This window comes from Gallus gallus, chromosome 4 (assembly GCF_016699485.2).
Source record: "Gallus gallus isolate bGalGal1 chromosome 4, bGalGal1.mat.broiler.GRCg7b, whole genome shotgun sequence".
NCBI lineage: Eukaryota > Metazoa > Chordata > Aves > Galliformes > Phasianidae > Gallus > Gallus gallus.
In genome coordinates, this window is record NC_052535.1 from 42,666,600 (window position 1) to 42,692,582 (window position 25,983).

The 25,983-nt window shown below is 39.2% G+C and overlaps 1 protein-coding gene across 1 annotated transcript in view; it reads left to right on the plus strand.

Annotated features, from left to right (window-relative positions):
- The window catches only part of GALNTL6 (polypeptide N-acetylgalactosaminyltransferase-like 6), a 429,682-nt gene that overhangs the window by 333,119 nt on the left and 70,580 nt on the right, over positions 1-25,983 (plus strand). Inside the window, exons 5-6 of the mRNA XM_420520.8 lie at positions 11,524-11,709; positions 16,409-16,592. Of these exons, the coding sequence (XP_420520.3) occupies positions 11,524-11,709; positions 16,409-16,592 (370 nt within the window). The remainder of the gene's footprint in view (positions 1-11,523; positions 11,710-16,408; positions 16,593-25,983) is intronic.

Consider the following 25,983-nt stretch of genomic DNA (forward strand, 5'->3'; position numbering starts at 1 on the left):
GTTTGATTAATAGCTCATTCTGATGTTAGGAGATGCCTAATTATGCATCAGTATTTGCCTCATTATTTAGAGGAGCATCATCATGGCACATTAGTCCATGAACAGAGAATGCTTTCCTTTTTCATGATTAATTCCCATACTTCAAAATATGTAACCCAAACAGCAGTCTAGTTCTGTCAATATAAGGCTATACATCTAATTTTTGAGGGAAATTGTTGCAAATAGTATTAATCATTTTTCTAACAAATAAGACTGCCTGACTTGATCTCAGACACATGACTCAAGCAAGTTGCTGTTCTTTGCCAATGAGGCATCAGAGAATTCCCACAGAATGCAGCCTTCTGAAAATATCCTCAACAATATTAACTCCATCTTCTTTCCCTGCATTTCGTGACATAGTAATGACCTCAAAAGTTATAAGAACACAGCTAACATTTGAAAATAAATGAATGAAACACAGAGAACTACTGTTCTAGCTCTACAAAGACATAGAAATATCAGAGTATCAGACGAAGGGATGTATTTCCACGCTAGACGAAGCTCAGAAAGAGAAAACTCTTGAAATAACAATCGAGAAAGTGTTTGGATGATGGAATGCAGTAATCCAGAGAAGTAGCTGAATGCTTGCATCAACAAGTAAGAAACATGACTTACTAAAGCCAGTAATGACCTGCATTCCAGCCATGAAGAAATGTCTGCTTATGCTAGATGCTGTGTTGTGGCAAATAGGGAAATAAAAAGGATAGTTAAAAGTTAATGGTTACGTATTTATTTCTAGCATTAGAAACACTAAGAATTTATTATCTGTTTCTGTACAGCAAGGAAATCTTCTTGAGTGTTGTCATCTTGTACCCTGATGAACAGTGCAAACCTTATGTCAATTCATCACTTCATAGTAAAACTTGGTGCCTTGGACCTCCAGTTCCTACATCAGAGAGGGCATGTTCTGAAAGATAAATGTTGATATGAAGTCAGAGTACAAGGGCAATTTTTGGATATAATATTAAATTTCAAGAATAGTAAAGTATTGCCCAAACTATGTTTTGTATTTTGAAATCTTGATTTTAAAGCATATTTCATTTCTTGCTTGCAAGAACAAAACTATGCACTAGGAAAAAGCACATGCTGAATTACTGAGGAAAAGGAGTAATTGCAAACTTAGAATAGGACCTGAAGGTTTGACCCTGAGTGATTAGTACACTGGGTGGGCAAGAATTAGAGAAATGCAGGAGATGGCCATATTCCAATATCCTTAGGTTAGCAGAGCCTAAGTCTCACAACGAGTTACAATAATGTCAGTAGAATTACTCTGGGAAATGAAAGTGCTTAGTGTAGGGGGCTGTATCAGGGTCTGATGCTACTTAAAAAGTAATTACCTGAGTTGTGACTTCTATTTCTGCCCTTCCCGAGGGCTCTGCAAATATAAGGTCAGTGCCATCCTCACAGCAGTGTTTCTACAGTTCTCCGGTGCAATCTATCCTTGGCATTTGAGAGGTTAAGAAGCAGTATGAGAGAAAACAGCCCTCTGACAACAACATCTACTGTAACAGCCAGTTATATATTTTGGAGGAAGAACTAAAAATATGTCAAAGATAGTTTCAGGCAAAACAGAAAATGTCAGTGTAATGACAGGTCTGAAAATCTGCAAGACTGTTTGCAGTGTTATAAATATGTTCAAAACCAAAGTTTTGCCTGACGGGTTATCGTTTATAATTATTAACAATTAATGTTGCCAGAATGCAGTAGTGTGACTCTGAAAATAAGAGGCTGCCTTTTCTGAGTAATTTATTGATCTCAGAGAAAATTACACTTCCCTGGATTCACTTCAAAATAACCTTCTTCTAATTGGCCTTGCAACATGGAGGAAACTTCACAACATGCTTTCCTTGGGGACAAGTTACTCTATATAAATACCTGCCTAGTAAACAGACTTGGTAAAAAGAATCAAATTTTAATGCAGCAAGGTCACCTTTTTGACAGTTTTATACTACCTAATTGTGTCCGGAGAATGATCTGAAAAGGCTGCCATACATTCCTTTGTTTTCTTACCCTATATTCAAGTTGCCTAGAATCTTGCGTGAGCTGTAGGTCAAATTACGTTTGTTGCACTATATGTGTAAGAAAGTTCCATTCCAAGTGCAGCCATCCTTGGTAGTCTGGAAGGGAAGGGAAAGGGAAGGAAGTTGCAAACCAGATTAAGCTTTTGCAACCTCTTCTATGTTCTCCCTCCTCACCTGAGAGAGAAGTGTGTCTGTATACATGTTCATACGTGTCATGTTGGGTTTAGGTCTACCAAAGTTCTGCTGGGAGCAACTTCCTACCAGTTGGGTTCCATGAGCAGTTGGTGTCAGTGAAGCTCTCCCAGGGAGTGAAATGTACTGCAAAGCAGCATTCAGTGTCTGAGTCTGAGTTGTGTGGTTTCTTTCCGCCTCTAATTTCAGGCATTGTGCTTTTCAGGCTCACAGCCCATACAGTTAGCAGGAGGACAAGCAGAGAGAAATGTGTGTTTCAGTTCTTTATGTACCGTCTCCAGTCATTAATTGGGTTCTGTTTCTTGCTCACTTTCAGTAGTTTTTTTCATTTACAATGCAGCAAAAATAACTTCCTGATAATTTACTTTGACTTCCCATTTAATACTGCTTTGTCGTACATTCTTAGCCAACCTTCCTCATGCAGGATAAGGCAGTTGCATTATATAATGTGTCATTCCTCTGGTAAACAAAATTATTCCTCCATATATTAAAGCTGACAAACAATTTGGATACAAGCACAAAAACAGAGCTGAAAAGATAATATATTTCCTAACTTTTTTTTTTTTTCAAAAAAAACTTTTTTTCTTCTGCCCCCAGCAGAAGAAAGGCGTGTGTGTAGCCTTTAGTAAGCTTTAGTCCTTGCAGCATTCTCATTCATAGGCAGAGGAAGCATGGACTGCATATACACACACAAAAAAAGGTGCTAAGGCCATTAAGTGGGTCAAATTGGTGAGCTCAAAGGATGGTTAATCATTGTCTTGATGGAGTTGGTCAATGTCTTCATGACTGACCTTGCATTCACACCAAATCTGTGGATGATACTAAAACAAACAAACAAACAAAAAAAAACAACAGTTTACACATAAAGTAGCACAGCATCTGTCCAGAAGGACTATAGGACTGAGCAAAATAAATATTATGAGATTCTGTACTTGAATGAATAAATCCATGTTCCAGTAGCACTGGGAACTGGCTAACTGCGCTGCAAAGGACTTGCAAGGGTCATATTGGATAGCAAGTTAATAGGACCAAGAGGAGGATCACCAGGAAAGCAAGCAAGTCTGAGCTGCAGTGAGCAGATTAGGTGAAACTGTAATCCCTCTCTTATGTTGATGTTGTGTGCATCTGGGATTCTGCATCCACTTCTGAGCTCTACAATTCAAGTAGCACAACAAAAGCTAGGGTCAGTTCAGTAGTAGGGGGCTTGCAATACAGTCATAGGGGAAAAGCATGTGACCTTTGAGAAGAGACTAAGGAATATGGGTTTGTTTAGTCTGACAGAAAAACAGCTAAGTGGTGATCTAATAGTTGCCTACAACTTGAATGAGAATTACCTAGATGGCAGAACCAAATTCTTCCCAATACTGGCAGGTGGTAAAATAAGAGACAACAGCCCAAAGTGCAGCCTTGGGAGTTGCAGTTTGAATACTGGGAAAAAGTTACTCACCAGAAGGGTAGATGACAATGGATTTGCTTACCCAGAGAGGTAACCAGTGGAATTGTACATCTTGGAGTCTTCAAGACTTGGCTAGAAAACCGTGGCAGCTGACCTGGTACACTACTGACAGCAGTTCTGCAGCCAGATGTCATTTCCAGCTAACCCTCACATGGAACAAACTCAAAGGGAAACTTTGAAGAAATTCACATGTTCACCTCATATTCTCTCCTTAGTCTGAATTGGGTTTATTCTAATGTATATAGAGTCAGTGAAACTAAAAAGAATGACAAGGTACTGAAGAAGGCTGTTTTGGAAAGTAGAAAACAAAATAATAATAGGTCTCTACATTTCCTTTTTGTATTTTCTGTCAAGCTAGACAGAAGCATTTCAGTCATCAAAAGATTAAGCAGAGGTGTTCCAAGAAAAATGCGTGCTCAGAGCCTCAGGAGAGGAATGGAGGGCATGCCTGCTAATTTTATCTGTGAAGATACTCCCATCTCAAGAGGATGTACAGTGACAGATCCTTTTCACAGTTGGAGCTATGTTGCTTAAGTGTACTTACAGGTTTTGCTGTGCATATCAGGCACAAAGCTTTCTGGTGCTGGCCAGAGAGTAAGTTGAGAAAAAATCTTTTGAACCTCATTATCACTGCATGTAAAAACAGTTATTTGACTGCTTTAATTTTCATCAACAGAAATAGTCGCTTGATTATTTTACTGACCTAAGATTACTGACTGCTGTGTTATTGGCCACATGGCTTCCTTCCAAATGCCTGTGCTGAAGTAACAGGAGAGGACAGCATACATTTTCCACCACTGTAAGTTACTCTTGTATTTCATTTATACAGTTCATGTTGGAGATAGTAGAGCAGCTCAAAATATATCAGTAAATAAAAGTTAAAAAAAATCAGATTTAATTAAGATTGTTTATCAGAGCATTTAGCAGCTCTGTAGGCTCTTGGCTGATCTTAATTAAGTGGATTGTCCCTGAACTTCTAAGTGAGGGTCAGAGGAGCAGTATTACTCTTGAGTATAAGAGCAGAGCAAGTCTGAGACCGCTTCATGAGGCTGAATGTATGCAAGTCTATGGGTCCAGTTGACATGCATCCCACAGCTCTTAGAGAACTGCCTGATGTGGTTGCCAAGCCACTCTCCATAATACTTGAAAACTCTTAGCTGTCAGGTGAAGTCCCTGGTGACCAGAAAGAGGCAAACATCAGTTCCATATTCAAAAAGGGGTGAAAGGAAAACCTGAATAACTTAAAGGAAGGTGGGCCTCACATCTGTGCCTGGGAAGATCATGAAGCAGATCCTCCTGGAAAGAGTTGTTAAGGCATTTGTGAGATGTGGAGGTGATCCAAGGCAGCCACCATGGCTTCACCAAGGGCAGATCATGCCTGACCTGGTGAATCTGGTGGCCTTCTTTGATGGAGTGAAGGCATTGGTGGACAAAGGGCAGCTTATGTTGTCTACTTGAATATTTGACATGCTTCCACACCACATCCTTGTCACTAAATTGGAGAGATGTGAACCTGAAGGCTTGACATTTCAGTGGATAAAGAACTGACTGGGTGGTCATAGCCAGAGGGTTGTTGTCAATGTCTCTATGTCCAGGTGGAGGATGGTCACAAGTGGTGTCCCCCAGGGGCTTGTCGTGGAAATGGTGCTCTTCAACATGTTGATCAATGACATAGTCAGTGGGACTGAGTTCACCCCCAGCAAATTTGCTGATGGAACCAAGCTGAGTGGTGCAGTTGACACAGTAGAAGGAAGGTACACCATCCACAGGGACCTTGACATGTTCAAAAAGTGAGCACACCAGAATCTAATGAAGTCACTATGGGGTAACAAGGCCAAGCACAAGATGTTGCAATCCCAGATATGAGTACAGACTTGGAGAATTTCTAGAGAGCAGTCCTGCAGAGAAGGACCTGTGGGTTCTGATGGATGAAAAGCTAGATATGAGCCAGCAGTGTGCTCTTGGCTAACATTATTCTGGGCTGCATCAGAAGTGGCCATCTGGGATGGGGAGATGATTGTCCCTCTCTACTCTGCCCTTGTGAGGCCCCACTTGGAGTTCTGAGTCTCAGCCTGGGACCCTCAGTATAAGAATGATGTGGAACTGCTGGAGTGGGTCTAGAGGAAGGCTATGAAGATAATGAAAGGGCTGCAGCGTCTCTTTTATGAAGAAAGATTGAGGAAGTTGGGATTGTTCAGCCTGGAGGAAGGAAGGCTCCAGGGGAGTCCTCATGGTGGCCTTGTGGTACTTGAAGGGAGCTTATACACAGGGGAGGACTGACTTTTATGCAGTCTGATAGCAACAGGACAAGGGGGGGGGGGGTGTTTTTAAACTAAGAGAGGGGAGATTTTGGTTAGATGTTAGGAAGAAATTTCTTATTCAGAGGGTGTTGAGGTGCTGGAAAATGTTGCCCAGAGAGGTTGTGGATGCCCCATCTCTGGAGGCATTGATGGCCAAGCTGGATGGGACCCTGAACAGTCTGATCCATAGCAGAGGGGCTGGAACTAGATGATCAAGGCCCCCTCCAACTTGAGCCATTCTGTGCTTCTATGAGCCTATGAACATAATTAGTTGATAGCTTACAACAATACTATAATAAATTGTCTGAACTTTTGGGCAGAAACAGGAGGTACAACGGAGGTGAGGAGAATTAGCTGTGTTACAAGTATGGATCTGATTGGACCTACTGGACTGTCCAGAAAGGGGTACTTAAGAAAAGGCTTTTTCTTTGTATTTCTTTTCTCTTTCATGATCCTTACTGCAGTCAAGAAAGCCCTGAAAAACAGCTTCAGTTTTCACATCATCTTTTAAGTCTCTCTTCACATCTTCTCAATAACTTTGAAGGAACACTGCTTGTCACACAGCACATGTTGCCAAGGGGTACTGGTGTGATGATGAAATGTTCCTTGTATACAGCACAACAGGAGAGAAGCATTACATTTGTACTTTTTATTGCTATGATTTTTTTTCCTGACAAAGGCAGAACTTTAATTTCTAATGTATCTTTGGGCACCAAATTAAGTAACTCAGTGCTCTGCTTGAGTAGAGTTTCAATTACTCTGATCAGGCAATTCTGACTCTGATACTCCTTTAGAAAATTTTCTCCAGACTTTAAATGAAGACAGTGTAGATCCACACAAAGTAATTACAATGGAGAATCTGTTTACAGATTATCACTGGAGGAGACATAATGTTGCCCTTTATCATCACTTGTCATAGCAGTGACAGCCTGTAAACCTCCTGCCTGTGTATTATTCTTCATTTATCACCACCTGTGATAACTCTTGGCCTGGTAGGTGCCTGGCATGTGTCAAACATATGATTCATGGGTACATTTGATCAACACTGTGAAGAAAAAGTATGATGTATTTTCCTTTAAATTACAAATTAGACATTTATTCCCCACATCTAGTGGCAGGAGTTTTGGCTTCTTTATATCCAAAGTGCACCATTTATAGCTCACTGTAGAATTTAAATACTGGCTTCTCTCTTGTGCCTAACTCTGAAAGTGAAATTTATGTAATATTACAGCATATAAATGAAACCATCCTACCTCCTTGTTTTATTATCATGGTAAACTTTCCTGAACTGATTCCTTTGGTAATAAATGGGCTTAATGTGTTGTCTTCTGAAGATTTAAAGGCCATTTTATTTCATGTTTCTTTTAATTTCACACACTTTGTTATAACTTCTTTCAGAGGATTTCTTTAGAATTATAGTTTTGCTCTGACATTGATTGATGCATGTTTACTTTGGCACCTGAGTTTACTTGCTTCTAAATGTGTGTACAATGCATAGGTTTTCTGTGTGAGATGCTTCTTCTGGAGATCAGCAAAACAGTACAATCAGAAAAAAAGAACACTTGTTTTTTTCCTCTAAGAAGGAAATCTTTGGAGTGCTGTGAAAGGGGACGGTTTATTTTGTTATTCTGGGGATAAAAATGAGTTTAATCAAAATTTGTGCATTATGATAAGTATTGTCAAAATAACCTGAGAGCAGCATTTTAGTATCTAAAGGGGGGCTGTAAGAAAGGACAGACTCTCGAGCAGGGCCTTTGGTGACAGAACAAGGAGAAATGGTTTCAAATTAAAAGAAGAGAGATTTAGGTGGAACATAAGGAAAAGGCTTTTACAGTGAGGGTGGTGAGGCACTGGCACAGGTTGCTCAGTGATGTGTTGGAAGCCCCCATCCCTGGAGACATTCAAGGTCAGGCTGAATGAGGCTCTGCCTCTGATGGAGCTGCAGGGGAGTTGGACTAAATGACCTTTAAGGGTCCCTTCCAACTCCAGTATTCTATGTTTCAACTCTTCTACTGCCACTGACTGTTATTCTGTGTTTGTTTATGGTATCAGAGATTGGTAAGATTAGAACTAGATAGTGACACAGTACATTGTATGGGAAAATACAGTGTGAGAGTACTTTAATTTAAAAATATATTTATCATGACTTGTATGTCCAAAAGGACATACGTTTTCTCCACTTTAAGATGTGTTCACTTTCAGAAATTTGTTGCAGTTGCATATTGAACTTAAATACTTCATATTTTTCAACAATATCTTTCCCAAATTTTCTTCTTGGCCAAATCTCAGAACTAAAAATAGATAAGGTATTTTAACTGGCATATCTTTGACTGTGTTGTGATTTGTTGTTAGAATATTATTAGTGTCATTGTTTTAACAAATCTAGATACTTCATCTAGGTCTTACTTCTAATAATGTATATACTTCCCTTTGTACATAGACATGATCTTTTTTTCAATGTCACTTGTCTGTGCTTTATAAAAATTAACTCTTCATTTTGTTTTCCTACTGATTAGTTCCAAATATGTCTAAATGAGGATATATTTAAAATTCAGCATGAATGAGATGTGAATTTTTGTTTATATACTTCTGCTAATTTATGAGTTTTTCTTTGAACCGCAAGGATAATGCAAAAAAAATGTAATAAAATAAAATAAATGATTCAGTCATGGGACTGAGTACATGAAAACAACATTGGTACATGTGATTCTGATTTCAGAAGATGTGCTAGGTGTTTTAATGCCGTTCTTCACAAACCAGATAACACTCTGTCTGAAATGACTGAATAGATATTTGAAGGGAAGGAAGGAAGATGGTTCGTTTTACAGAATTTTGACTATTATTCTGGCAAAATAAAAAATAAAATAAATAAAAATAATAAAAATGTGTGAGACCTCTTTTCCAGAGTTTGCAAGGAAACAGAGAAGGAAGATTATGAACGATCATTGATTTCATGGAGTTTGTCATCAGTTGGGTCTGAGCTCAACCAAATCATATTATAAATCAGATTATTATTATTATTCTCTTTTCTGTTCATATAACTAAATAACTAATTTAGCATGATATAGCAGTATGGATGGAACTTCAGACTTGTGGGTGGAAGAGATCAGAGAGGAGGGGTTACATGACCTTAGGTACTACAGAAATTTGCACAGTGTCTCAGGAGTAAAAGAAGACATGGTATCTAAAAGGTGAGATTTGATCTTTGGAATTATGTAATATTCTGTCAGTTTGAAACTGTTTCATTTTTCATGGCCATAAAATGATGCAATTTACAACAAGCTGGATGTGGCTCTGGGCAGCCTGGTCTGGTGGTTGGCGACCCTGCACATAGAAGGGGGGTTGAAATTAGGTGATCACTGTGGTCCTTTTCAACTCAGGCCATTCTATGATTCTATGATTGACAGCTCTAACAGTCTATCTTGTATTTCCTGCAAGGACTCTTGGTATCTTTGTTTTTAAGGTCTATTTCCCTTCTTCTGTATTCCTGCACTATGGGGATAGCCTCAGTGGAGCTCATAAAAACAGGAAAACAGGTCAATAAATACATGCTTTAGACAGTCCTGTACATGGGCACAAAATGATCTAAAACCTGATTTAACCTCAGGCCCATCATGATACTGAATTGTAGCTGGTACCTATAATGAGTCTGAGTGGCATGCAGCCCTTGTCATGTGAATGTGGTTGGGCGGATAGAGATCATCATTCAAAGACACAGTACAACTCTTGTCATCATGACTGCTGCAGGATTGTGTAGGCTTTTATTGAGAATATAAGTAGCAAATTGGGATGAAAAAAAGGGATGCCTCTTTCCAAAATGAAAATCTGGGAATTCTCCATTCAGCCATACCACAGGAGTCAAAACCATTTGATTTTTATTTGAATATCATTCTTTATTATTTGTCTCGTACTTGGCCTCTTATCATATTTCTTAGTTTTTTCACAATGACCCCAGGAGACTTACCACACTTCTGTTTACTGCTTGATCTCATACTTTTCCTGGAAACCACTGTCATGACTCCCAGGTCTCCAAAGCCTTTCCAAGATTCAGTTTCTCCCTTCCAAAGCCCCAGCCTGTCTGTAATCCTTGCAAGCTGATTTTGTCAAATCTCAGACCTCTTCCTTGTCAGTGTTAGAGTGTAATGAGATTCATTCATTCAGAAGCATTCCATGCAATGCTGTCCTACTAAACACATGTAACTTGTCTGTGTTGTTTTAGGTTTGCCAGCAATTCATCGACAATTCAGTGTTTTCTAGTTCTTCCTGTTCCACAGGTAGATTTGGAAAGTCTTGCGTGTTGATCAGCTAGGAAGTATAGGGGCAGAGACAAGAAGGAGTATGTGCAGGAAGCTTTTTCAGTGGAGCTTAATTTTATTTGAACACGATACCCTGTATTCTCTGAGCTGTGTCTTGTTTGCTTGTTTCCTTTAAATCTATGCATGCATACACTTGAGGGCATTGCAAAAGTACTTTCTAGTAGTCTGTAACAAACTTCGTGCAATCAATAATGATGTAAGGTCTGGATCAAAGCCTGTACTGACCACACAAGTCCAAAGAATTGAGTAGCTGATACAAGAGGCAATTGTAACCTGGCAAAATTGTACCAGTGAGATTTAGCTTACAACTCCTAGCATCACTGAATGTGGCATCTTGCCATGTTATTGATATTGGAGACAAAAGTTTTCTCTCCCTCTTTCCTTGCTAAGAGAGGTTACCAAATTCTTGCAAAGCAATGAGTCTGAGAAGCTGAGGTGTTGTATCAAAGGCAAAAGATCAGTATATCTGTTGCAGATGCATTTAGGAAGAGCCAAACATTTAAGGTCTGATTTCTTTGGTGGTGGTGGTGGTGGTTGGTTTTGGTTTTCATGGTTCTTAGTGTGCATTTTCAGTCAGAATAGAGAAGGTTCCCAGAAGTGCTGTTTTATGATACAAACAAAGCCAGATTATGCAGATAAGAAATATATCAACTGCTGTACATTTGCAGCCTAGTTTTATTAGCTGCCCATTTACTTCATTCAGGTATCCAACTATTAACATCTTTATGTCTGGTTCCCTTCTCGTTAATAAAACAATCTAATTGCACCAGTTTAATGCTTACTTTTTAAAAATTGCTTTCTATATGCATTTCATGATAATTAGTTGGTAATAGCAAGTCCACTTGGAATGGACACTTTTTATAAAACAGTATGCCAGAATATTTATGTGGCCTTGGGCTGCGGGAACCAGAGGATGCATGAATATCCTGCAGTTGTTTTGGCCGTGATTATATCGCAGATGGCAGGTTGCCAGTAGCAACTGCAGTAAAAGGTCCAGAGAGTCAGTGTCTTCCTCTGGGTGATAAAACACAGCATTTGCACTTTCTGAACCATCTCAGAGAGGATTTGTGGCAGATTTTGGAGGTCTTGAAAAGACAAGAGATGGAAGTGGATAAGCTTGCAGGTTGTATGCCAACCTGTCCTTCTGTTGGCTCCTCCAGGCTTGGCACAACTGACACTTTTTTTGCCCTTCTTTCTAGAACATTTAAAAGAGAAGCTGGAGGAATACATGGTCCGTTTTGCCAAAGTGAGGATTGTACGTACCAAGAAACGAGAAGGGCTCATTCGGACCAGACTGCTAGGAGCCTCGCTGGCTAGAGGAGAAGTCTTGACATTTCTGGATTCCCATTGCGAAGTCAACGTGAATTGGCTGCCTCCCCTGCTTAGTAAGTGTCTGAGTGTTCATCAGCCATTAAAAGTACAGCATATAGCACAGTTTAAGCAGTCCAGGCCAGCACCCACAATAAGGACATACAATATATAGAAGCATTTGGAGCTGCACCGCAGTGTCTAAAGAGGCAGTATGAGAGAGAACTCAGAGAAACCTGAGCAGCTCCAATTTATGGGGGTTTTTTTGCAACAAATGAACTAGTGAGACTAAGAAGTGACACTTTGGCCTATCGGTTACATTAGAGTTACATTTTATTGTGTTAAGACTACTACTAAATGCACTACTAAATCGATTATTTTGCTATTCCTTTACCATACACCTGAAAACTTTTGTTATGCATTTTTCATACTCCTTCCTAGGCTTCCACATTCCATTAAAACAGCTTTCACTGTAAATGCATCTAGGACTTCAGAGTTAAATCCAATAACAACACATTCACAATAGAAAGCTCAGAGAGAATGATTAGCTATTGACTGCTTTGCTGGATTCCAGCTGCACCCAGCAAAGCTCCATTAGTCAAAGAAATGGAAAGAATCAATTGTTGTAGTCTAGGATTTCACTTAGGAAACAATGTCCCCTCTTCAGCCCTCCTGACTACATACAAAGTTTATGAAAGTGAGTGCTTTCTGCTAGCAAAGCTAAATAAAACTTCTGAATTTGTTATTAAGGAAATTTATATTAATTAAAAGAATATGTCATAAGGGTATGACAGGAAAGCGTTTCATCACCTAATGGTTATTGTTTCGTGAATCTTGTTCCTAGGCCTGGTTTGGCCATACAGTAAGCCAATAAACATTTACAGCCAGGAAGAGACATTGTTCTGCTAATGAACAATCACTTGAGACCAAAAAACAGAAATATTAACTGTTTTTCTTCAGATCAGTAGAAGGATAATTACAAAATTCCAAATTTACATTCTTTCTAGCTTCCACATCAATTTACAGTCTCTCCATTTGTTACCACGCTGCCCTTAATCACAAGATCAGCATTTTTAGCAGTAACCTCGCTGTCTTCATGTAAAGCCCAAATGGCATAAAGGAGCAGAGGGAAATGTGAGTTTCAATACTCCTTCCACAGGCAGCCCTGACAGATAGCCGTTAAACACCCTGGAGTGCACATATACAGCTTACCTTTACCTTCTGGGTTTTCCCCGAGGTGCACAGTACATCACTACTAATGTAAAAAAAAAAATCATGAAGATTGTCACTCTTGTCTGCTGAAATCTTTTGCTAAGTTGTTGCAGATGAGATTTAACCCTCCTGGTTTGCTAGCTTAGACATGGGAAAATTGCAAAAACAGTTCCTTTTCCTGTTTTCTTGTCTAAAGCAGAGATGCATCTAGCTGGGTTTCACCATGTAAGTAGTGCTAAACAGAATGGTCACAAGGAATTCATAATAGCAGCTAAATTCACAGGGATGCTGCACTGATGATCTCAACCCTCAGCCTTAAGAAAGAAAAGTGAAAAGATGATAGAAGCTTTCTCAGGGACCAAGCCCCTGTTCTATCCAAGTCTCAAGTGCAACATCAACTTTCTCAGTCTGCTTCCAGTGGAAATACCCTTAGCAAACCAGCCAGAGAATCTAGGAAGTAATCTTGAGGAACACAGGAGCCCGAGTTCAATAGGCTTGATTTTAAAGAAAAGAGTAAGAGCATTACATGAGGGAGGGCAAATAGAGAATGAACACACAGTGTAAGAATGCCTTGTGCCCTGTTTCCCAGAAGGGAAGAGGGTATTTTCTCAGAACCATTGGGTGGTTGGCAACTAATAATAATAAAGCTGATAGATATAGATAGATAGATATAGATAGTTGCAAGTGTTTATCTAAAGATTTGTCTTGTGATTCATACAGCACTGCATTTGAATGCATGTTGTTCAAAGAAATCAAAACAGAAGCTGCCCTATTTTAACTCTAATTTTCATCTGTTGAACATAGAGAAAAGTCCTCAAAAAGAGCCCATTTCAACTCCAAGCTGGAGTGAAGATTGCCAGTCTTCGCTGAGAGGGGCAATAACTTGTACTGCTCCAGAGTAGTGCCAGTTCTTCTCGAAATGAGTCCTTGCATGATAAAGGACAGAAGGAAAAAGAATCACTTAAAGACAGTTCTCAAAGTTATTTAGGCATCTAGCTTACACTTTTAGAACTGACTATCACTTTTTAGGCCGTAGGAAGACTGAGTTACTTCAGTACTTGTAAGATATTTAAATAACTCAGCCATAGGTGTTTCCTGTGGAAAAAAAAATATATTCATTTCAGTTACAGCCCTTTTTTTTTTTCTTTCCCTTAAAATGGCTGCAAAATGGCTTTTCTTTATTTTCTTTCAGCTTTATTTAGTTTATTTGGTTAGCTTAAATGGCATTCCAAACTGAGATCAGCCACTCCAAGACTGCGATCTCAGGGAGTTTTGTCTATTGGTCACTGAGCAGGCAGCTGTAGCCATGTAAAAATGTTGGCAAACACAGCTGGTTGGTATCACTTCTCAGTAGTGTGAAGTTGTGAAGTTAGCTGAAGGAGAACTGTGATTTGGACTCCAGCTGCTGTGGTTGACTCCAGTGTAGTGCAAAAATCAGTTGCTATGGGCTTGAAGTAAGAAACGGAGGGGCAAACCAGCTGAAAGATGCAGGCATGTCTTACATTAGGAGCAGTTGGGATAGAGAGCAGTGGGTGGCAAAGACAGCAGCATGTTCACATCTGTAAAGCTATGATACCAGTACTCTTGGGGAACATAAGCTGCCCCTACAGCACTTTTATCTGTTTCCTGAATTCATATTCAGGCTACATTTAAGCCTCTGAAGCCTGTATGTAAAATTCATTATTTCAGGCATACTGAAAGAGGTGCACACAGATATGTAACTTAGCACCTTACTTTCCTCAAAAGTCCAGATTTTGTTGTGGTTCCTCACTGACCAGGCATGTTAGCACCATCCTGCTTGCAAAAGTCTTGCAGACCTGTAGGGAGAAAGGTGGGGTTTGAGTTTGAGCACTGCTCAAACAGTTGTATCTCTGGCTGTCTTTGCTTGCTTCCAATCCTTCAGCCTGATTAGAGACAGCAGCTCTTAAACAGAAAGATGTGAATGTATTATGAGTCTACCTTTGACCCACACCAGCCAAATCAACCCCCTTTCGTTTCTCATTTCCAATCAGTTCACAAAACAAGGATCAGAGACAGATTATCGTAAGCCCTGTAACTATTAGTAGGACCATCACAGGAAAGAGATTATATAAAAATGACCTTACATGATGATTATCGATAGCACTACATAGTATATCAGTGAATGTAATTATATTTGGCAATTGCAACAGTAATGCAGCCATTATCTCTCAGAAGAGTTTCCTAGAATATTGTGAGAGCTGCACTTTAAATTTATTTCACTGTTCAAGATGTAGGATGTAAATCTTCCAGGCACAGCTATTTCTCACTAGCAGTCAGCATTGTTCCCCCATTTGGACCGTCTCTTAACAATAGCTGAGAATAAATATAAAAGCTACTAAAGTTTTGCTAAAACATATATATATATATATATATATATATATATATATATATATAATTTTCATTTAAGTCTTACATAAACAGGGAAACAAGGTCTACATTAGTAATAATCATGCTAAAAAGTCCTGCCTTACTATCTAAGTGTTCGTTACACATTCCTCCTCTGATATTTGGGGTTTTTTGTAGGATATTTCCAAGCACTACTGAAATCTAATCCTTATTAAAAAAAAAAAAAAAATCACGTAGGCTTAGAAAATGTATTACATTCTGTAGAGAACCTAGGATATCATTTGGAGAAAAAGCTTTACTACAGTTACAATGTTGAGACCTTGTTTTTTCAAGGTTTCATGGATAATTTTTCTGCTGTTCTTTAATTCCAGTGCAGCTACAATGTTTTCGTGTACTTCCTCACTTCAAAACATGATTCTTCTGCCTAATTCTTGCAGTTGGCATATCTTCTTCCCTTTTATTTCTTTTCTGGGAAGCTCTAAGGGATTAAGCAATAGGATTCTCCAAAGGCAGGCTCATGCCCACACTGCTTTTATATTAGAGACGGGAATTTGATTTAGTCTCAAAGCTCCATTTTTTTTAAGTCAACTGAAACTCCCTTCTTCATAAAACAGGTGAGTGAGAATAATGCTCTAAGGCTTTTTCTGTACTGCCAAGAAAGGCACAAAAATGATGGCAGCCCTGTTTTGTTCCTCGTGTTGGAATTTGCCTTTAATTTTAGCTTTTGATCTCGGAGCTGATGTTCACCAGTGCTACAGAGCAGGGGCTGAATGGTTGCGAAGTCTGAGATTTGCATTTGGGAACACGAATCTCTTTCACAGGAGCTTGCCATACACACTCCCCACAGCTGAAGGAGTATTTTTACATTTTGCTTGCTGGCTTGTTCCGTAGCTGACAGATTGGGGACAGCTCAGACTAGCAAAGTGACAGAGATACAGATGACTGGACTCCTGTGGGTCTCAGAGGGTTATGCCTCCCTTTAAAGAACTGTAAATGCTTCTAATCATTGCCCAACTGCATTAAGTCCGCTTAGACAAAGGCTTGATACAGATTTGAAAAATGAAATGTTTTGGGGGCCACAGGAAACGAAGCAACCAGTCTTCAAACATCAAAAAACCTGTGGGATTCACTTTGCAGTAATATGACAGATGGCTTGACTAGACATGCCATTTCCTATTTTCTACTTTCATTTTTCAGACCAGATTGCACTAAACCACAAAACCATCGTGTGTCCTATGATTGATGTCATTGACCACAATCATTTTGGCTACGAGGCACAGGCAGGGGATGCCATGCGAGGAGCTTTTGACTGGGAAATGTACTACAAAAGAATCCCGATTCCTCCTGAGCTCCAGAGAGCTGATCCCAGCGACCCCTTTGAGTAAGTAGCAATAAAGGGAAGAGTGGGAAAATGAAGCAAAACAAGCAAAGAAGGCGGCTGCAATAGAAGAAGCCAGGCCCAGGAATTTCCATGCAGACTGCATCGCAGTAATTAAAGGTAGTAGAAGCAAGCAGCTACGAACTTCAAACTGGCAAAAAGATCAGGGCAACAAGTTGTCAAATTCTCAAGCTGTGCTCAGTAACACTTCCTGATCTTTTCTGGCCTGGTGGCTTTGCAAAAAAAGAAACAGACACATAGTTAAGAGAAGGTATTGGCATTGGGAAAGCAATGAATGTGACTACAGTAATTCTCTCAACTCCACAGGGTGCTTTCTGAACAAATCTTAGTTGTATTTTCTTTGCTGAGGGTTGTTATAGTACGTGCGTTAATCACGTGTCCACATTTGTGGCAGCAAATGCTTTGTTTATGATGGGTGATATTGCTATTGTGTGTGTATTGCTGTAATTTTAACACTGGACTGTCAAACCCGAACAGTGTCAAGCTGATTTGTATATAATTCTTGATAAGACAGCCTCTAATACCAATATTATATAGATCCGCTCATTCAAAGGAATGACTGTCTACTCCTCATAAAATTGTAACTTATATTTTTTCTTTTTTATTTTCATGTAAGGATCAGCTGGGGTTAATCCTCACCAGCAAAGAGAGGCCAGGCAGCCAGACATGGTACGGTGTGGTAGAGTCTCCAGGTCTCTTGTTCAGTGTGCATCTCAGCAGGGCTGACAGGCAGACTTGCTGTGATGCTCATTCCTGTCTGAAATGCCACACTGCAGATTTTGACAGTTTAAAAAGTCAGCTTTTTCCCCTCCTCAAAACAAAACCTGGAAGCAATAACAACAGAAAATCAGTGTCTCTGGCCCAGACTCTGCACTATTCGAAACGAAATGATGTGATTCTTGCAGAGCATGACCCTTTTATCCAGGGGTTGACCAGTACGTTGAGAAGAAGTAGGTAATTGCAGCATTCTGTGGCTTATTTTCAGTGTTCTCCTTGTTCCTTTTTACCTATCAGTCCCCCATCCAGGCACATCAGTCTTCACCTTGCGTTGGTTTAAGTGCTGATAAAGTACTTTACTGCCAGTGTGACAGTTCTTCAACACAGATGCAGCAAATGCAATCACAGAATGCTTCAGAGTTGCTGGATGTCCCACTACTCTTCCACAGTTCTTCCTGGTCCTCTGACCAGCTGTGATTTCTTGCTGCTTAATGAAAGTCACCTCATAACCTCATACATCCTATAATTTGGTTCAGCATTTGAAGTTTGTGTATAAGTAAAACTTAGCTGTTGCAGCTAGAGAGTTGTTTATCAGCAGTTTTTCACACTTACAGTTTGTCATATTCATCTCTCAAAAACAAAAGGGCTGAAGAGGAGGTGCTTGAAGAAAGCTTTATAGAGCAGACAAGGCTTCACGCGTGCTACAGAACAGATGAGGCAATTCTGTATGAACTGCTGTCGCCAGCATAGCAGCAGTCTGTGCCCACCTTGCCCTGCCTGCATATGTAACACACACAGATAAATGGCTTCACAAAAAATATGTGATGTGTAAATCTCTTGTAATTTGAGTCACTGCCTCCACAGAAAAGCACATCTTCCTGATTCCTAAATAAATCAAGGAGAGCCTTCCTTTGTTTTCCCCATCACAGAATCTGCATAGAAGGGTGCAGGGTGAAAAGAAGTCATGCACAGGGACCCACTGTGCCCACCCCACATGCGGGAGCAGGATTGAAGACCAGCTGAGCTAGGACAATCTGTTTGCTCAGACGTACCCATTGCCAAGAATGTCAAGGGTAGAAGTGTTTTTAATGATCAATATTTTTGCTTAGTTAAGAAATTGTTTTCTAATTGAAAGTCAGTACTGCTTTTCTCCTAGGGCCTTCTCTGTTGACACCTCAAGCTTTTAATACTTTCCTTACGACAAATAACATAAATGTTACAGAACTCACGTTTAAATATCACTAACTTAATTGACTGAGGCAGCTTCTACAGAATTAAAGAGGCAGAACTGTTTTCCTTTAGGTGCATACTCTGAAACTAGAAATGGCTTTATCCAGAACTATAATTATTATGTTACTGTTATGTAAGCAGTAGGGGCGTGTATATATATATTTACATATTTACATTCTAGTAGTTCTGTTTCTTGCTAACAGCATCAGATCTTAGTTGATCCTTAACAAAGTGGAAAATAGCCAAAGTTTTTAGTAAAATACCAGCAAGTAATGGGTATGAGATACAAAAACTGTGCAGCTCAGTTTTTCCCCTCATTTCAAATGCCAGCCTATGTTCAGCAGAAAAGGTCACATCAGCCTTAATGTACATAAAAACAGATCAAACTGCAGAAGTCCCAAAATTAGTCGTTGCATCATTTCAATGATGTATTATCTTTCCATCTGCATATGATCAATATACTGCTTTGGTGGACTTCAGCAGTGTTTGCAGTTGGCCCAACAAACTGAAGTGTGTTTATGTGGATTTTGCTGTTGCAGTAGCATGGAGCTGACTGAATTCCAGTACTATCTGAGCTAGTATTTCTGGAATTAATTTTTTCCTTTAAATATATATATTTTTTTCTATGCAGAGTCTCTGAACTCCTTGTTCATTTCCCTTTGTTGTATGCCATGGTAGCAATGGACATGTTGTATAGTATTCAGCTGACTTGTTGCACTTACAGCCCATCACAGTTGACTGTAGTGATTTTTCTCTTTCGATGCACATACAGCCCCGCGATACGTTCTGAAGGGGAATTCATGTTGTTTCTCTCTGATGTATTTAGGGTTGAGTATCAGACACAGAGCAAATTGATTCTGCTGTATTGTGGGAATCGGTCTTTATAAGATAAATGTGAAATCACCACCATGCTGTGCTGATGCTCAGTAACTTGATCTCAGGGTCTCTGATTGTTCTTCAAAACTTGAGATAACTTGTAAAATGTTCTTCTGGTCTATAAATTGGGAGCAACAAAGATGTTTACTTCCTTTGTGGCAAAGTTCATTATGGCTTGTGTCTTTCATTGGCTTGTTTCTCTGCCATGGTAGGGATTGGGGCACAGCTCACAAGCTCTGATGTTGCCGTTTCTCCTTCTGCAGTGCAAAATGCACTGTCCTCTGGAGAAATTAACCCAACCCAAGCAATTGCCACTTAAAATAGTAGGGTAACCTTGTTACCATAATGGACTGTGATATAGAGCATGTTAGTGTATATGATCTACTAGACTGTCTAGGCTAAAAGTTCTATGGAAGTTTTAAGTAGGACTTTGATATGCTCAAGCCTGTTGGGGAACTGATCTTCATTTCCTGGCAGCGCTTACATAACATTGATTCACATTATCATGTATCCTGCCTGAAAACAGGCATCAGTGTCCTTTGGTGCCATCAGCAACTGGTTAAGAAAACATCAACAATTCAGCTCAAAAAAACTATTTCAATAAAATCACATAATGGAGAAGACTAGTATAGGTTAGGATAGGAAGGGCTGCACAGCTCCTCAGAGCAGTTTTGGTTGAGGTGTATCTTCATGATACAGTATGGAGGGAGAGGTGTGAGTGAGACCTGACAGCATTGCTATGGAACTGCAGCTCAGAATGGAAATGAGATGAGTGTTCTGCCACTTACTGAATACCAAACCTTCCAGCATCTGGAAAACTCCAAGCATGGAGTTTTCGTGTATGAATACTACTTGCTCTTGAAGGGTTCCTTTCTATATTTCCTTGTTTGCATTCTGGTGTCACCTCCAAACCTCCCAAAAAACAGTCAAAGCTGGAGAGTCATATAATTCTAGCTAAGGACCAGAGGAATAGTTTGGCAAATACTCTGCTAGCCAATGAGTTTGGAAGACTTTTTGTGACCTGTTTTGAGATTTTAGTTCTTAGTACTCTGTTTCCCTTCTATGAAATAGGAATAGAAAAGCTTCACTGTCCTAAGGCTACAAGTGCAGCCAAGGTTGTAGGACTGAGGTTTCACATTAGTATGTGGCATTCATGTATTATGGATGTACTTCTGCCAGAAGATAGGCTGCCCAGAGAGTTTATGGAGTCTCCCTCTTAAACTCTTTCCTGTGCAACCTACTGTAGGGAACCTGCTATAGCAGGGGAGTTGGACTTGGTGATCCCCAGAGCTTCCTTCCAAGCCCTACAATTCTGTGATTCTAATAAAATTTTGGATCTCCTCAGTCAATGATATTAGGTAATTAGTGCATTGTTCTCTTGCCTAACAGACTGTCAGCCTTCAATATAAAACACGACTTTAATATGATCAGTTGTGCGTTAGATTGCCTGGCACTTTCTGTTGATTTGCATTTTTACAATCATATTATTACTATGTAAGCTGTTGTCAGGTTGCTCTTTTATTTCAATTTATTATACTCTAGCTTAGAAATATTCATTTTTCTGCAATTCCTTGCTTTCAGTATTTATACATATTTTTAACAACATGATAGTACAAAGAAACTCTTTGCATAGACTGCATTTCAAATCTGACAAGTACTTTTACAATTTTATGATCATTTTCTGAAATTTAGAAAGAGCTAAGGACGAAGATTTCTGTTCTATAGCTCCCAGTGCTTTATAGTCTGTGTCTTTTATGGCTGATTTCTGCCTATAAACTTATTCATAAAACCTCTCACAACCAGAAACAATCATCTTTTTTTCTTTTCTTTTTTTTACAGCCTGAGTATAATCTATTGTTTTGAACTGTGCTTCAGGAATATTTGATGCAAAGGCATTATTCTACAGAAAAGCAGTTGCCAGCCAGTGTGAGTTTGTGCAATTTGGGGTCTTGATTTATTGTTTTGACAGGCAATGGTTTGTAGAAGAAATGGTAGTGGAGATAACAATAGCTTTTACAAACTGCTGTCCAACTGTGGCCCCATGAAAATTTCAGAATTCTCTATCAATGAAAAATGCTAACAGTGATACACAGCATTTATGAGTGAAGATATGAATATTCCAGTGTTTTCTCCTGCCTTTAGTAGATTTTTTTGTGTAGAGGTTCTATACAAGCAGTACATTTTCTCTGAAGGCCAGCTCAGAAGAGAGAGCTCTAAACAGAGCATGATCTTTTAGAATTAAAAAAATCAAGTATAAAATCTGCTGCTGATACGATTTTTCCAACCTCACAGGAGTCATTTGGGCAAATAGTTGATTCCTACGTACGAGCTGGGTTGAGCAGATTCACATTGGATTCACAACTTTTCACTTGAATTTGGCCCCTGCCTCCCTAGATAAAAGGGACCAAATCTTGTCCCATAAACTTGATGTTGCAATGCCAAAGTAGCTATGCTTTTTCTGCTTCTGTGAAAACTGATATTTCCAATTTTCTTTTATAATTGGATTTCATAATTAGCATAAAAGCATAAACATCTTGAATGTAATGTTTCTAGAGCTGTTAGCCTGCTACTTCCCACAAGTATTAACTTCAGAGCTTGATAGTCGATATGCCCATATGCTAGGGCAGATTCGTAGAGTGGGTCATCAAAACTACCAGTAATTGGAAAACTAAGTAGTTTCTGGACACGAATTTAATATTTCTGTACATATAAAAAAGACTGGGATGGTGGCCAAGAAAATGATAGAGATATGTTGCTTAATGCATCCAGGTGAGCCATTTAAAGCTATCAATACGCTATTGATAGAGATGATTTGGTTTTCAAAATTATAAAATCGTGTCTGAACAATTTTCAGTGATGAAAAAAAAAGTCACCATTCTGAAAGTTATTTATATTTCTAATTGTGTATTTTCAAGCCTTTTTCTGTACAACTTTCATTCAGAATTAAGTGACACACATTTGTACTAATAAACAGAAAAACATCCTTCTCTTCCATTTTGTAGTATTTAAAAGCATTGTGGTAGGATTGACTTCTGCATCCACTGCCATTTCAACTTGTTTGAGCTTGGTGGTTGCTGCTTTTTTGAAGAATGACTACTGCTGTCTAGTTTATGTCCATGCTTCAGTTGCTCCCAGCAGAAGACTAAAACCAATTACTGATTTTGTTAGACCCTTCTCTGTGCCAAACAGCTTCCAAATTTGTACTTAATGTGAGTTCTGTATTTGTTCATTGGCTTAAATTCACTACTACTGTCCAGTATGGGCAGTTGGTGAGAGTTATTTCCCTCTTATTCTGGAAGATCTGCCAGGTGCTCCATGGTGTCGTAGTACTTTCCCCTGCAGCGCCCATGGTTCTTTTTTCACAGCCCTCAGTGAATTAAGTCTTGTATAGAAACATCTTTACCTGCTTGTATACACCTGATTCTTTATCTACAGTGAATAATTCTGACTGCCTAGCTGTCTTGGCTTCAAATCCCCTTAGCCCTGGGGATGAAGACAACTTTTTGGTGTCCACTTTGAAGAACTTGAGCTGCTAACGCGTTATATGCTGGACGCATGAGAAGAAGGGACTAGGAAGAATTGTCAGGAATCTCCTATCTCATCCCCTCAGCCTCACTCATCTTTCTATAACGTTTCTAGTAGAGCAGCCTGGTTTTAAATCTCCAGCAATGCAGAGTCACACAGTTTATTATAGAGCCAGTGCTTCAGTACTCTTCTTATTCATAATAGCTAGCCAGAAACTTCCTTGTCACAGCTTTAACCCTCTTCTGTTTTATTCTGAGCAGTTCACACTGGGAGAACAACTTTTAAGTACTTGAGAACTGGTATCAGGTCAGTTGACTGTTCACTTTCAAGTAAAGTATCTTATTTTTTCCGTCTCTCTTAATAAGTCATATTTTCTAGATTGCTGAGGATTATCTTTGCCTTTCTCTGGACTCTTTCCATTTAGCCTGAGAGCAATACTGACAGCAGATACTGCAACAGCCAAAGCCTATCATTTCCTAGTAGTGCAGGTGAGCGACTTTATCTGTCTCAGAGGCTGCATTCCTATGTATGTTTCCTTGATGTTGTTAATTCATACCAGGCTTATGTTCTGGTGTAATCTGCATAATTTTTGGTAGAAACTGGTACGTAGACAAGTTTTCATCCATCTCTTTTTTTAATTCAGATTTTAACTGTTTGAAGGCAAGGCGTTGATTGCCATATCTGTTTAAAGTGCTATGGCCAAAAAGGTGATGCATCTTCTTTATCCATAGTTCAGTATGATACTTGATACTTGAACATGTTTCTTTACTTCTCCAGTTTGCCAGGTGTTTCAATTCTGGTTAATCCTCCAATTACTTTAAAAATCTACTGTAGTGTTATTTGTGCTTTATTTGAAGTTCATGCAACTGAGAAACTCCATTCTAAATTCAGATTGTAATAATGAGAGGGTTCAAGATATATGATGTGTTTAGCTTTTGGTGGTGCATCCAGGGTTCTTTCCTCAGTCAAAAATGGAGCATGTACCACTTCTGTGACTCTGGAAAATTTGTTGAACTCAGAAGCCATGCTTCGTGCTGGGTAAACTTTTATAAATCATCTTGATATTCTGGTAAAAATTAGTGATCTTTATGCATATGTCTTAAAACTCAGATCCTCTTAGCACCAGAAGTTTCATGCACAGGACCTCCTCTGAAAGCTCTAGATGGTACAAATTTACTGCACAATTTCAGCTTGCTCTTCTGCTTTCTTTGCAGACCAGAGACCAGCATCTAAAATCTCATGGTCACAAATTCTAAACAAGTACAGTTAGGCAAAAAGCCCTGTGTAAAGCCCCACAGAGTAGGGTTGCTGAATGCAAGTTTTTAATGAAACATTGAACTGAAACAGACGCAGGGCAACGTTTGCAGTTATCCTCTCAGAACAATTTCCTCTTTGATGTTGGGTTATAGGTGATTGAATGTTAGTTATGACTATTGGCTGTTTTTGTATCTCTCTGACATCCATTATGTCAAGTACACATTGCCATCATTTTTAACTCCAGCAGTTATCTGTGAATTGATCATTTATTTAACACTCAACTGAGAAAAAGAGAGTTAATGCAAATTTTGAATAAATATTGTGAAAGTTCAGTACAAGTAATGACATAATGAGGATCGTTGAAATAAAACAAGCAAGGTCACATTCTGAGTCATCCCCTGACATTCTAGCATTTGTTTTCTTTTCATATAAGTAACCAAAATATGTTTTTTCTAGCTGTAAGATCACTTTTGCCAAGAGGCAAAGGCAAATGCCTCCAGCAGCCTATGAGGCAAAAATTATGACAAACACCCCAAGTTTTGATGTGCTAGTTTATTTATAAAATGCTGTGCATTTCTGTTGAGAGACAGGGAATAAATAAGACTCAAAAGAACTGGCATTTGTTGTTCAGTAAACCAGGACCTAGCACCTAGGACCTCATGGGCACACGTTCCAAACTAGTACAGGTAGGCAAAAAGCACCAAAAAGTGCTGTGGGTATTAAATTGCACAAGTCAGTTGCCCTCGACTGAGAATGAGGTGCCTGGAGGGAAAGAGGAGACACTACTCCCTTCTGGCTCCTGGTTCTCAGCAGAAAGTTGAGCTGATTCTGCATAACCCCCCTGGTGTTTTTGTACTAGGGCAGATCTCCACTCAGTTTTCCCATGTGTGCAAATGGCCTATGGATGTGCAGGGAATTTCAAGTGAAAGAGATGGTGAAAGAGCCAGGAACACAGCAGGAGAACAGCAGCAACATTTTTCCCTTTTGGAGCATTGGGAAGGTAAACAGCAGAGGAAGAAAGTTGTTTGGAGCTGTATTTTCAACCCATCGCCTGCAAACCAAGAGGTTTTCAAGAGGCACCAATAGCTATCACAGGAAGCACCAAAGGAAGAGTGAAGCTACTGAGTTTTCACCCCGCAGGAAGTATTTAAGGTCCTTGGATTGCTTCTTTGCGATGTGTTTTACTGCCTAGGCCATTTTGTGGTGATTCCTTTTAACAGAATGATGATTTAAGTGGCAAAACTGTTCAAAGTATAATCTTTGTTTATTCCTGACTTGTTCAAAGGGCATTCAGGTAAGAACAGTCTTTTGATATAAGTTGCCTATGTGTACAGTTATAGTTACAATACGCAGTTGGTTTCAGAGTTAAAATTAAGTTGATGTAGGTAAATCATATGGGCCCTATTATTTCAGTATTGGTTTACGTGACCTTATATCAAGTAGCATAAATAAAAGCAAAGAAATGACTTTAAATGTTCAACAACATTGCCCTAAATTTTATGCTTTATCTTGTAGTACAGTAATTGTTCACATTTCTATTCCTGCTAAATAGGGATATTGTTATTATTCTGTAGTGGAGAACTGTTAGGAGACATTATTGCAGTTTGGTTTTTGTTATCACAAAATACTATTGCTATCCAAGATGACTTCCTATATTAGTTTCTGTAATAATTTCATAGATTCATAATTTTTTAAATGGCAAAACAGAATATTGTGATTGTCTTGATGGAATGCATTAAGGACATTCCTATATCTGCTGGAACATAAT